This window comes from Dendropsophus ebraccatus, chromosome 8, assembly GCF_027789765.1.
Source record: "Dendropsophus ebraccatus isolate aDenEbr1 chromosome 8, aDenEbr1.pat, whole genome shotgun sequence".
NCBI lineage: Eukaryota > Metazoa > Chordata > Amphibia > Anura > Hylidae > Dendropsophus > Dendropsophus ebraccatus.
Genome location: NC_091461.1, coordinates 109,247,336 through 109,261,517, shown reverse-complemented (window position 1 = coordinate 109,261,517; position 14,182 = coordinate 109,247,336). Strand labels below are relative to the sequence as shown.

At 44.6% G+C, this 14,182-nt stretch overlaps 1 protein-coding gene across 1 annotated transcript; it reads right to left on the bottom strand.

The window, feature by feature from the left end:
• Window positions 1-1,292: 1,292 nt before the first annotated feature.
• Window positions 1,293-14,117, bottom strand: DYNLT5 (dynein light chain Tctex-type family member 5). The gene is made up of 5 exons (XM_069981396.1): window positions 14,064-14,117; window positions 10,800-10,946; window positions 9,702-9,793; window positions 4,437-4,561; window positions 1,293-3,136 (listed from the first exon to the last, which is right to left on the bottom strand). The coding sequence occupies exons 2-5, from the start codon at window positions 10,919-10,921 to the stop codon at window positions 2,933-2,935; spliced, it is 543 nt and encodes a 180-aa protein (XP_069837497.1). The 5' UTR covers window positions 10,922-10,946; window positions 14,064-14,117; the 3' UTR covers window positions 1,293-2,932.
• Window positions 14,118-14,182: the final 65 nt, after the last annotated feature.

Genomic DNA, 14,182 nt, shown 5'->3' with positions numbered 1-14,182 from the left:
TTCTCTCCACCATACATCTCCCTCCCTGCTTCTCTCCTGTGCTTCTCTCCCCCATGCTTCTCTCCACCATACTTCTCCCCCCCATGCTTCTCTCCTGTGCTTCTCTCCACTATACTTCTCCCCTCTATGCTTCTCTCCACCATACTTCTCCCCCCTGCTTCTCCACCATGCTTCTCTCCACCATACTTCTCCCCCCTGCTTCTCTCCCCCATGCTTCTCTCCTGTGCTTCTCTCCCCCATGCTTCTCTCCCCCATGCTTTTCTCCTGTGCTTCTCTCCCCCCTGCTTCTCTACTGTGCTTCTCTCCCCTATGCTTCTCTCCTGAGCTTCTCTCCACCATACTTCTCCCCCCTGCTTTTCTCTCCCCCATGCTTCTCTCCACCATACTTCTCTCCACCCTGCTTCTCTCCACTAAACTTCTCTCCCCCCTCCTTCTCTCTGCTGTTTCTCTCCCCCATCCCCAGGTTTCTTTCCCCCCCTCCCACCTCACATCCTCCGAGATGGTCGCCACTGCTGTCCGCCTCACCTACTGGCCGCCCGTAGGGCGCGGACGTGCTCCTCCAACCAGCGGAGGGCGGGAGCGTGGTGCGCTGCGGCGAAACCACGCAACCGCTCCCATCATTATAATCCGCCACTGATTGCTGCGCATTGCCGGGGAACAAAACACAGGGGCACCATAGTTTGGGGAACTTTCCCCGCGGCACACCCGACCATGTGTCGCGGCACAGTGGTTGAAAATCACTGATCTAGATAGTATAAGGTCAGGGTCACATATCCGGATTAAAGGGGGTTTCCTGTAGCCAGAACCTGACTCCATTCCGCAACAGGTGAGTGAGCAATTCTCAGACTGGGGTCCGGTTAGGAAATCCGGACCCCAATAGAAAATCTGTATCTTGCGGCAATGCTGTATACAGACTCCACAGGACCCCTCAGGTATTAGGACCCAAGTATGACTACAACCTTTGTACACACAGAGGTAATCAGCAAAGGGCTAAAATGCAAGTGACTTTACCTCAGATCGCTTCCCACCATAGTGAAAGTAACTTTCCAGAAACAGCGTTTTACCTGTCCTTGGGCTGAGCTGCAGTACCAGCCGCAGCCACAACAACCAGGTTGGCACTGTTTCCTCAGGATGCTTCTCTAAGTGTAACTTTCAAGGCCTCTTGACAAGGGATCTATTGGCTTTACTTTGCTGGCTTCACACTAGTTCCTTTGTCATGGATCATTTATATTGGAAACATAAAAGTGCAAAATTCTGGTCGGTCTTGTACAATTTTTATTGAATTAGGACGCGGACACTTATTTATTACACTAATGTATAATTATACAAATTCTTTAATTTGTTCCCATCATCCAGAAAATATGACATAATAAATAGTTTTGTACAAAAAAAGTAAAATTCAATGTATGGAAACCCGGCGGACGCAGCGCCGGACAGAGATGGCTGTTTTCCTTTTAAAATGAACACTCTGGAGTCATCCCCTGCTGTCATGTTAAATGGGCGCTGTCACTATAAAAGGATTGGTTGGGTCTGGGTGTTCAGCTGGGAGAAGCGTTCAGCTGTGCGCTTCATTCCTTGGTTCGCTGCATTACAATAATGAAACATAAAAGACAGCGAGTTGTGAAACAAAGCATTTCGTGAGCTTCTCCCCTCTCCATCTAACAATCAGCAGGGGTCTGAACGCTCAGAACTGTTAGTGTATCTCTAGGATGTGTCAAAAGTTTTTTTTAAAGTGACAGTGCCCATTTAGGCAATTATTTTATTCTGGGAAAGCTGGGTAAAAATAAATAAGGCTGCCAATACAGTGGTTATTGGGTTAATCTGTGATGACGGCTATATCAATAACCACCCAGCTTTCCTAGAATTAGGTAACAGACAGATTTTAGGGAAAGCCTCTTTAAAATTTGGGCATGATCTTGGGTACATGTAGGAAATTTGTGGCTTTAAATATGATAAGGATCTACAAGCCCCAGGGAAAGCTAGGTATACACTTCTCTCCTGACAACTCTATATACTTGCACACTCAGCTCAGTCTGCATGTGTTCTGAGTTGCAAGAAGGGAAAAAGCAGCTATAAGGCCCCGTTCCCACTGAGCAAAACAAGCGGAATTCCGCGTCGGAATTGTCCGCCGCGGAATGCCGTTAACCTCCCGCTTATAATGGGAGTCTATGAACATGTTCATTCTTCAGCGCGGACAGGGCAGGAGCGCGCGCCTCCTATAGACTTCCATTATGAGCGGGAGGCTAACGGCATTCCGCGGCGGACAATTCCACCGCGGAATTCCGCTAGTTTTGCTCAGTGGGAACGGGCCTAAGGGTGGGATCACACTATGGAATCTGCGCGGATAAGTTCCGGCGGATTCCAGCACCCGTACCCGCTCACGGCAGCGTGCATATCCGCCCGTGCCAAAGACACCATTCTATGCACGGACGGATTGACATGTTTTGGCGAAAGGCTAAATCTGCCCGGCCACAAAATGGTGTCTATGACACGGGCGAATATGCACGCTGCCGTGAGCGGGTACAAGCGACGGAATCTGCCGGAAATTTATCCGCTCGGATTCCGTTGTGTGAACCCACCCTAAGATGTGAACCTGCAAAACTATAATTCCCAACATGCCTGGACAACTAAAGCTTTGGTTTCTCATCTCTGCCTTAGAGCAGAAGGATCAAACAGTTACAATCCAACATGGCCGCTCCTTCTCTCCCATACCAGGGGCAATCTGGCGCAGAACATATTAGATTGTGAGCCGGTCCCTCAAAAAATAATCAGCTATTGGCTGTTTGGGCATGCTGGGAGATGTAGTCTTTGCAACAGCTGGCGAGCCACAGGTTAGGGAATACTCATCTAATGTGTACAGCCAGCTGGGGTTTGCAGTTCCACATACACAGCCACAAGCTGCCTATCACTTATAGCTTATCCTTTGTGCGACCTACTCATAATACACAGCATAGACATTGGCCAGGGCACACAGGGAGCTGTTCTTGAAGGTGTAGGAGGAGAAGGTGTCGTACGCAGGGTCCCAGATACACCGGCTTCCCACCCGCATGCTCTGATCATTCAGCTGTCCTATGTAGATGAGAACAATGATTTTATATCTTGGGATCATCAAGTCCTTCACTCTGGCCTTCACCACCTGTAAGATACAATACAGAATAATGCCTCAATGAAAGGGATTATCCAGGATTAAGAAAGACACAGCAACTTGTAAAAACAGCACCACCCCTGTCCTAAAGTTGTGAGTGGTATTACAGTTCAGCTCAATTCACTTCAATGGAACTGAGCTGCAAAACACCCACACCCAAACAGGACAGGAGTGATGCTATTCTTGGAAAAGAGCGGCCATGTTTTTGTATGCCTGGCTAACCCCTTTATTTAAAGGTATATACCCCTAACAGGGGAAATGTGCTAAAGTCAATCGCTTACTTAGGACCCTCAATGTCTGTATCATTAAGAAGATCCACATGGTGTCCAGTATACCCCGACCTCCTATATAATCTACTGTGAAGTCTTGTTCTTAGTTTGTGTGTGGCATTGCAGCTCTGTTCCATTTAAGTGATTGAAGCCGAGTTTTAATACCACACACATCCTGATAACAAGTGTGTCGCTGTTTCTGGAAGAAAGCGGCCATGTTTTTCTAAACCTGTATTGTTGGAGAATAAATTATTTTAGACATGCTCCTAGATGCTGTCAAACAAAACACCTGTACTCACCCCACCCTGATCCCCCAACACTGCTGTTCGGAAGATGCCTGATCCCCATTGCTCTCAGCTTCCTGTGTGACCCTGCAGGACCTGCTCATTTAGCCAATCCCTGGCTGAGGCAAGGCACCTCTGCGACTAATGATAGGTTGACCGGCCAATTCCAGCTAATCACAGGAAGTGGAGAGCAGCAGGGACTGGGCCCCAACCCCTTTAAAGGGGTTATCCAGCGCTACAAAAACATGGCCACTTTCTTCCAGAGACAGCACCACTCTTGTCTCCAGCTTGGGCGGGGTTTTGCCGCTCAGTTCCATTGAAGTGAATGGAGCTTAATTGCAAACCGCACCTGAACTGGAGATAAGAGTCGTGTTGTCTCAGAAAGAAAGTGGCCATGTTTTTGTAGCGCTGGAGAACCCCTTTAACGTGGCTCCAAAATCATCTACATAAGGAATATAAAGTATTGCTGTAAAAGCAAAAAAACTATTTATATATATATAAAACTAAACCACTAAAAACTGCTGTTAATGGATCTCGAAGCTATAATAAGCACATTAATATCCTGTCGTGCTCCGGGGCTGGTTTGCTCCTAAAATTTTTTACCCTCCGAGCCCTGACTATAAACAAGTATTAGGGATTGATATATTAATCAAATTCATTCATAAGATCAATAAGATCCGTCAGCAGCAGCCACATGAGACAGTCCTCCAGCCTCTGAGGGCCCACTGCATTACCTACCTCAGAGATTGTCTTGGTCATTTGTCTACAGAGCTCGGCCTCGTACTTCTCCTCCTGCAGGTAACTGGTCAGGACGTCTTTTAATATATTATTCACTGTGGCTACGGGAAAACGTCGCGCCGGACCTAAGAGGCAACACAAACCATTATAATATACAACCTGCTGGAAATAACTACTGCGAAGAAGATTTCAGAGAATTCAAGAGAACAGGTCATCACTTTGATGCTGCTTGCACAGGGGACAGGCTCACTTATAACAATAGTGTATGACAAAGGAATCATATTTATAAAACCCCGCTGGGAGTGGGGCAACAAGGGTGATCACTGGTGGCTTCTTCTAACCCAGCTGATGTTGATTAATGGATTTCTCACTATACCCAAAAAGGAAGAGATTTATCAATTAATATCCACTGGGTGGTAAGAAGCTGTCTGGTTTATGAATGGCTCAAATTATTACAGGTTCTTTTTAAGACGATTCTGTTCAGATCCTATAGGGGGCAGTATTATAGTATTTATAGTCTTGTATATAGGAGCAGTATTATAGTATTTATAGTCTTGTACATAGGAGCAGTATTATAGTAGTTATATTCTTGTATATAGGAGCAGTATTATAGTAGTTATATTCTTGTATATAGGGGCAGTATTATAATAGTTATATTCTTGTATATAGGAGCAGTATTATAGTATTTATAGTCTTGTACATAGGAGCAGTATTATAGTAGTTATATTCTTGTATATAGGAGCAATATTATAGTAGTTATATTCTTGTATATAGGGGGCAGTAATATAGTAGTTATATTCTTGTATATAGAAGCAGTATTATAGTAGTTATATTCTTGAATATAGGAGCAGTATTATAGTAGCTATATTCCTGTATATAGGAGCAGTATTATAGTAGTTATATTCTTGTATATAGGAGCAATATTATAGTAGTTATATTCTTGTATATAGGGGGCAGTAATATAGTAGTTATATTCTTGTATATAGAAGCAGTATTATAGTAGTTATATTCCTGTATATAGGAGGCTGTATTATAGTAGTTATATTCTTGTATATAGAAGCAGTATTATAGTAGTTATATTCTTGTATATAGGAGCAGTATTATAGTAGTTATATTCCTGTATATAGGAGCAGTATTATAGTAGTTATATTCCTGTATATAGGAGCAGTATTATAGTAGTTATATTCTTGTATATAGGAGCAGCATTATAGTAGTTATATTCCTGTATATAGGAGCAGTATTATAGTAGTTATATTCTTGTATATAGGAGCAGTATTATAGTAGTTATATTCTTGTATATAGGAGCAGTATTATAGTAGTTATATTCCTGTATATAGGAGCAGTATTATAGTAGTTATATTCCTGTATATAGGAGCAGTATTATAGTAGTTATATTCTTGTATATAGGAGCAGTATTATAGTAGTTATATTCTTGTATATAGGAGCAGTATTATAGTAGTTATATTCCTGTATATAGGAGCAGTATTATAGTAGTTATATTCCTGTATATAGGAGCAGTATTATAGTAGTTATATTCCTGTATATAGGAGCAGTATTATAGTAGTTATATTCTTGTATATAGGAGCAGTATTATAGTAGTTATATTCTTGTATATAGGGGGCAGTATTATAGTAGTTATATTCTTGTATATAGGAGCAGTATTATAGTAGCTATATTCCTGTATATAGGAGCAGTATTATAGTAGTTATATATCAGCAAACCGTAGTATTCTGAAATTGTTTGTATGTCCAGGTTAAGTGACCTTACGTGATAGGGAGCGTTGTGATGTCTGTTTACTGAGTGATCTCAGTACAGTGTCTGCATCACGGTGGTGCTCAGCATGAATAGGAAAACAGATCATTCAATAAGCACAAGCCATTGAGATAGACAGTAGAAACCAGCGGCACTCACCGGGTTAATGCAGTAATCGTGGTTTATTTACAAGATGTCCTCATACAGGCAACTTCAGGGCAGAGAGAGACAGGTCCAAGGGTGCTGTACACCGTACACAGCACCCTTGGACCTGTCTCTCCCTGCCCTGAAGTTGCCTGTATGAGGACATCTTGTAAATAAACCACGATTACTGCATTAACCCGGTGAGTGCCGCTGGTTTCTACTGTCTATCTCAATGGCTTGTGCTTATAGTAATTATATTCTTGTATATAGGAGCAATATTATAGTAGTCATATTCTTGTATATAGGAGCAGTATTATAGTAGTTATATTCTTGTATATAGGAGCAGTATTATAGTAGTTATATTCTTGTATATAAGAGCAGTATTATAGTAGTTATGACTGTGCAATGGAGAAAGAGGAATCCGCACTCACCGGTAAGCAGAAAGAGTAGGTTTATTGATCCAAACACCAGAGGCAGTGGCTGGGAGGGGGAAGGTCTTACGCAGGTGAGCTCCTTACAGCAACAATTGTTTCTCGCCTGCTCGGCGCCGAGCAGGCGAGAAACAATTGTTGCTGTAAGGAGCTCACCTGCGTAAGACCTTCCCCCTCCCAGCCACTGCCTCTGGTGTTTGGATCAATAAACCTACTCTTTCTGCCTACCGGTGAGTGCGGATTCCTCTTTCTCCATTGCACAGTCATATTCATCTCCTTAGTCTCCAGCACCCCGGTTTACTAGGTTATCCTACACTGACTGTTTACTGCATTTATTTGCCCCCGGTTCCATTCAAGTGCTGACATCAGCTGGTGCCGGCTGAACCTCTCTCACCCATCATTATTATAGTAGTTATATTCTTGTATATGTTTACTCAGAATTTATTAGCAGAAAGCCAGCAAATAAACTTGACAACTCAAATCAGTGAACATAAGGTACGTTACAAAGGCATAGAGTACAACCTTGATACATAGCACATCATGTGTTCCATAACATATGAAACAGAGTAAAACGAATAATGTAACACACTATAGCTACGCGTCAGCACTGTAGAAATATGCAAACCAAAGCACCCTTAGGTGCTATAATTTTTATAAAGATAAGTACGGAAAAGCAGAGTGCCCTTGGTAGGCCATTAGGATATAGCCAGTGTACAAAGAGCACAAAGGCAATACAACAAGGGCAAGAAGAGAGGAGAAAAGCAAAGATAAAGAGAAATGAATGAGGAAGAAAGAAGAAAAAGAGAAAGAAAGAGGGGGGGATGGGGGGGGGAGGGGAGGGGGAAGGGGAGGGGGAAGGGGAGGGACAAGACCCGGCGAACACAGAACAGTGTAATCACAGACTCGTCTCAGTTCCATAGTGCCTCTATAAAAGATTAACAAAGTCTGAGCTTCCACAAAGAGAGTCCACGCAGTCCAGACCGTACGATATACCTCCGATCTGCCCTGTGCCTCGGCCACGAACTCCTCCGCCCTCTGAATTCCTTGCATTTCGGTGAACCACTCCTGCAAAGCAGGTGTCACACCAGTTTTCCAGTGCCGCGGTATCACAGCTCTCGCAGCCGCAAGAACGTGTCTCAGCACGCCCTTCTTGTGTAGTGACATTGAACCGGGTAGTACTGAAAGGAGCATAGCCTTCGGATTGTTATCTACGCGTTTGCCAGAATATGCCTCGTACACTCTGAGTACTCCTTCCCAAAACACTTTGATCTTGGAACAACTCCACCAAATATGTAGGAGGGTACCCTCCGCCACCCCACATCGCCAGCAGCGATCGGAGGATTCAGGATACATTCGATGTATGATGGTCGGGCATCTGTACCATCTGGACAACAACTTGTAACTTTTTTCCCTCGTGTGGGAGGAGAGGGAGAGCCTGCGAGGCCACGAAGGAGCACAATTGGTTATATTCGAGCCAGGGCAGTCTCCCCGCGGAACTGTCTGAGTAGAGGGACGTCAAGGACGGCAGTCTAGAGCCAACAAGGATCTGATGGATCCTGGGCAATGTGTCTTTTTGCCAGACCAGATAAGCATTGGCCGTGAGAGCTGGCTGAAATGCTGGATTTTCGAAAAGGGGCGTCATCGGGCCTGGCCGTGATGAGATTTGTGACCGCACGATCCAATTGTCCCAAATAGCAAGCGTGTGCTTAGATAGGAAGGGCCACCCCTGCAGCGAATCCCTATCCGCCTTTATTAACCACGGAGCCAATGTCAACGCGACGGGAGCGAGCACGGCTTCCAAAGCCACCCACCGTTTAGTCGTTTGGTGGCGAGCCCAATCAATAAGTCTAGCCAGAGCTGCTGCTTCGTGATAGAGTTTTAAGTCTGGCAGACCCATCCCGCCCTGTGCTTTAGGCTTTGTGAGAAGCTTCCGACTAAGTCTGGGTCTGGCTCCCGCCCAGATGTATTTAGTAAACGCCCGGTGAAGCACCGTAAAGTAATTGGCTGGAACATGTATTGGTACCGTCTGAAATAAATACAAGAATCTCGGCAGAATGTCCATCTTCAAGACGTTCATTCTACCAAACCAGGTGAGAAATTTGCTATGCAAAGAAGCAAGAATCCTCCTCTGCAGTGGCAGGTAGTTTAGGGGGAAGAGCAACTCCAATCTGGAAGGGATCTGAATCCCCAGATACACTATGCTCTCAGACTGCCACTTAAAAGTGAAAGCACTCTGAAGGTCCTGCATCACCATATGAGGAAGAAAGACATTGAGACCCTCGGTCTTTGACAGATTAACCTTAAAGTTGCTCAATCTGCCAAAGACCTCAAATTCCCTCAAGAGAGGAGGAAAGGATGTACGGGGGGACGTGACATAGACTAGCAGGTCATCTGCATAAAGTGCAGCTTTATGGCATTCCGCGCCCACCTGAATGCCGCGAATGTAGGGGTTGTTACGTATTGCCACCGCAAGATGCTCCATAGACAGTACATAGAGGAGAGGTGACAATGGGCACCCTTGCCGTGTGCCGTTGTGGATCTGGAAGGCCTCCGACAGAATCCCATTGACCCTAACTCTGGCAGATGGTTGAGAATACAGCGCCATGACCTTGTCAATGAAGGTATCACCTAGGCCTATTTGTATCATGGAGGCCGAGAGAAACTGCCAATGGACCCTGTCAAAGGCCTTCTCCGCATCGACCGACAACAGACACACAGGTAGCTTAGTTTTATGAGCATGGGCTATTAAGGAGATGGTACGTAGGGTGTTGTCCCTAGCCTCACGACCAGGAACAAAGCCCACCTGATTATATTCTTGTATATAGGAGCAGTATTATAGTAGTCATATTCTTGTATATAGGAGCAGTATTATAGTAGTTATATTCTTGTATTGTAGTTGTTATTTATTTGTCAGCAATCCCCTAGTGACATCCAGTACCTAACTGGTAGGTGTTCTCCATCTGCACTGCGGGACGGGTGACGTCATCATGATGTCCTGGTTCATCAATATAAGACACTGTACTCATAGAACTGCAAGGAAAATGAAAGACATTTGTTAAGAGTATTTTTTTCTAAAGCTGGAAATACACACTAGATGGAAGGAAGATGATCAGCCGATGAACAATGGTATTGCGGACCCAGCCATAAACATTGTAGCCCATATTAGCCATTTTTGAATGGTTACATGTGATCAGTGACAATGGGCAAATAATAAAAATACATTTCATGTAAATTCATGGACCATTCATGGACAAAAGATATACCAAAAAGCAATAGTTATGGTTGATATCTAGAGATGAGCTCAACTGTTTGGCATTTGATGAAGTTATGCTGCGTTTACACATAACGATTATTGTACGAATTTGCGCGATAACGATCGAATTCGAACGATAATCGTACGTGTAAACGCAGCGAACGATCATACGACGAACGATACATCGCGCATTTTGATCTTTCAACATGTTATCAAATCGTCGTTTGTCGTTCGCAAAAAAATCGCAAATCGTTCCGTGTGAACAGTCGTTCGCCGATTTAACCAATGTGTGAGATAGGCTTAAGCGTTTGCAAAACGATCGCACAACGAATTTTCCGTATGATATATCGTACTGTCTAAACGCTGCTCGTTATGAAAAAATAATCGTAACTCCGACATCGTTAATCGTACGATCGGGCCAATTATCGTTACGTGTAAACGCACCATTAGATTCAGCCATAAGGAGTCTGGGAAATCATGGATACAACCATTGGCCCTAGGCTGCATCTATGTTTTCCTGGACTCCCTAGGGCTGCATCCAACTTGTTCAGCCATCAGTATTCAAATACTGATTGATCGGGCTAGAGCATGCTCAAGATCATTCCTATTGATATGATTCGTTCTCATCAAACTGTAATGTTATAGGTATCTTTATTTGATGTTTATCAAAGAACCTGCAGGTGATCGGCTCATGCAATCCTTAGGTCTGATAGTTGGCATAACTATACGTCCCTGATATTCCCTGTATCTACTTCATTCCAATAAACCTTTAGATCTACTTACTCTCTTGACTCCCGCGGTTTGTTCAGGTTTTCCCTGGGTCTGACTTCATGGCTACTCAGTGATGAAATACTTCCTCTCTTCTTGAGCAGGCGAGCGGCCTTGTCTTTTGCAGCGTCGGACATTTCTACGAATATTAGGGTGAGGTTACTGTGGGGGTAAAAAGAAAGTGATTTATAAATTGCATTTTAATTTCTCAATTTTAGCAGACCACGGCTATGGCGAGACGCAGGACATTCAGGACTTTGTGTCTTCCTTACAAAGAGATGCCCTAAGACAGGGATAAGGAACCTTCCGCCCTCCAGCTGTTGCAAAACTACAATTCCCATCATGCCTGGACAGCCAAAGCTTCGCTTTGGCTGTCCAGGCATGATGGGAATTGTAGTTTTGCAACAGCTGGAGGGCCCAACGTTCCCCATCCTTGGTCTAAGACAGTGATGGCTAACCTTGACTCTCTGGCTGTTGCAAAACTACAACTCCCATCATGCCTGGGCAGCCAAACACATATCTTTGGTTGTTCAGGCATGATGGGAATTGTAGTTTTGTAACAGCTGGAGAGTCAAGGTTAGCCATCACTGGTCTAAGACATCACAGGAGCCAGCAGCAAGTGTTTTAGTTTCCTAACCATGCAAAGATGCAAGAGATGAATCCAGCTCCAACCAGTGCAGTAAAATCCAAATTTTATTCACATGTAGAAAAAATACATAAATTTAAAAATACATGGACGTCCATACATGGAAAAAACCGACGCGTTTCAGAGTCTAAGCTCCTTAGTCATGGCTGGCTCTCACTAAATGAATGCCACTATTTATATCCACAGGTAATGCTAGCACCTGGGGTTTGGTACCGCCCAGAATGGGTTGTAACCAAACCTCATTACAAAGCCAAGCTAGTTGTATGACATGAGTGCAATAACAACATATATAGGAAAATGAAAAAACAAAACAAATCATAATAGTAATAACATTATAGGTACCTATATGAGGTAATGAGGTTTGGTTACAACCCATTCTGGGCGGTACCAAACCCCAGGTGCTAGCATTACCTGTGGATATAAATAGTGGCATTCATTTAGTGAGAGCCAGCCATGACTAAGGAGCTTAGACTCTGAAACGCGTCGGTTTTTTCCATGTATGGACGTCCATGTATTTTTAAATTTATGTATTTTTTCTACATGTGAATAAAATTTGGATTTTACTGCACTGGTTGGAGCTGGATTCATCTCTTGCATCTTTGCATGGTTTGGTCTATTGTTCCTGGATGGGAGTCGGCCCATTTTCATCCGTGCTCCACCGAGGGTTGCTATACACTTACTAAGGACATTTTTTTCTGGTGAGCTGATTTTTTCTTTTTTGCTCTGTTTATGTTTTAGTTTCCTGCAGCACCACCACTGGAGAAACAAAGTATTACACAGTTCTAATTTAAATCAATGAGCACTGGGTCCTTCAGCTCAAGAGATTCTACACTGTGGCCGGTCCTGACCTAGGGCCCCTGTCTACTTACTCCTTTATAGACTATAGGAACCAGCTTGGTGTGTGCGGCCCCTGCACTGCTCAGACCGGGCGGACTTGCTGCCTGGGGGGAGGAGGATGACACCAGAGCTGCCGGTTTCTTAGATACCTACAATACTGCCAACAAGACATCTTAGAAAGAGTCCATCTCCTCTGTAACCCCTTCATTTATATAATTAACTCTGCTGCGGCGGCTGTCACGGTATGTCATAATAACAGGTCTTATTATAGGTTGGTGGCTCTTACTGGATCTTTTTCCTACAACTGGTAGTTCTGTGTATGGCTATGTTCACACAACGTCAAAAATAAAGAAAAGGCGGACGATTTTGATATTTAAAAAAAAAAGTCAGTTTTTACTGCGATTTAACTGACTGCAATGGCAATGCATTGAAGTCAATGGGAAGACGGACGTTTAATGCGCACAATGCATTGAATAATGGACGTTTTTACCGCGGACGTCAAAGTAATGAACATGATCATTATTTTCGGACGTCTTTTGCAAACAGAGGACGTTTTATATTAGTTGTTCACACACAGTTTTTCTTTTGTCACCGTTTTCACTAATAAATTCAATGGACTTTAAATTAAGCTGCACCCCAAAGGGCAATTAGTAACTAAACTAGAATAAGGGGAGGCCAGACAGCTAAATAACGTCCGTTATTTTAGACTCTAAACAGAGCTGAAAAAACCTGGTGTGAACACAGCCTATACCTGAGATGTTAAAGAGGACCTGTCACCCCCGTGCCAGGGTGACAGGCTCCCGACCCCCCGCTAGAGCCCCCTATACTTACCTGATTGCGCCGGGTCCCGCTTCCTGAGCCGGTCTGGTGACGGAGACTTCAGCGCCCGAAGCCCGGTGCGCGCGCTCCTGAGAGGAGTCCGACGCTCATAGAGAATGAATGGTGAGTCCGATGCTCCATTAATTCTCTATGAGCGTCGGACTCATTTGAGGAGCACGCGCGTCGGGCGCTGAAATCTCTGTCACCAGACCGGCTCAAGAAGCAGGACCCGGCGCGATCAGGTAAGTATAGGGGGTTCTAGCGGGGGGTCGGGAGCCTGTCACCCCGGGACAGGGGACGACAGGTTCCCTTTAGAGGGGTTATCCAGGATTAAAAAAAAAAACATGGCTGCTTTCTTCCAGAAATTGCACCACCCTTGTTCTCAGGTTGTTTGCGGTATTACATCTCAGCTTCATTCACTTCAGAGGAACTGCAATACCACAAACAAGGGTGGCGCTGTTTCTAGAAGAAAACAGTCATGTTCTTCTAATCCTGGATAACCCCTTTAAGGCCCTGGTATGACTGTTACTTGTGCCCCCTTTACAGCACTGGTCCCTAACCTGAGGTCCTCCAATTGTTGCAAAACTACAACTCCCATCATGCCCTGAGAGCCTCCTATACCCTCTTCAAGCTGTGTAAATAACTAACCCTTTATCACGTGGTGACAGCAGCCCTCAGAGCATAGTGGGAGTCGTAGTTTTCCAACAGCCGAGGTGTCGTGCAGCTGCCAGGGCATTCTGGGAGTTGTAGTTTTGCAGCATGGAGAGACATAGGCCCCGGGTCACTGCATTTGTTACATAAATCACACATAGACTTTGTTTGCTACAATGTCTCCATTATCTGTATCCACACAATGGTTGCCATGGCAGCCCAGCCTAGTGTCTAACACCGTATTATCATTGTTTAACCCCTTCCCTGACGGTGATCACGATAGCAGCCGCGATACATGATAAACCTCACCGTGCCCTAAACTTTACCTGCAGCCGCTCCGGTACGATAAGATCCAAGACAGCGTTCTGTTGCCCGGCAACCAAGCCACCGAAAAGGGGGCGGGACTTCCTCTTCCGCTGGCGAATCACAGCACGCTGTTCGGCAG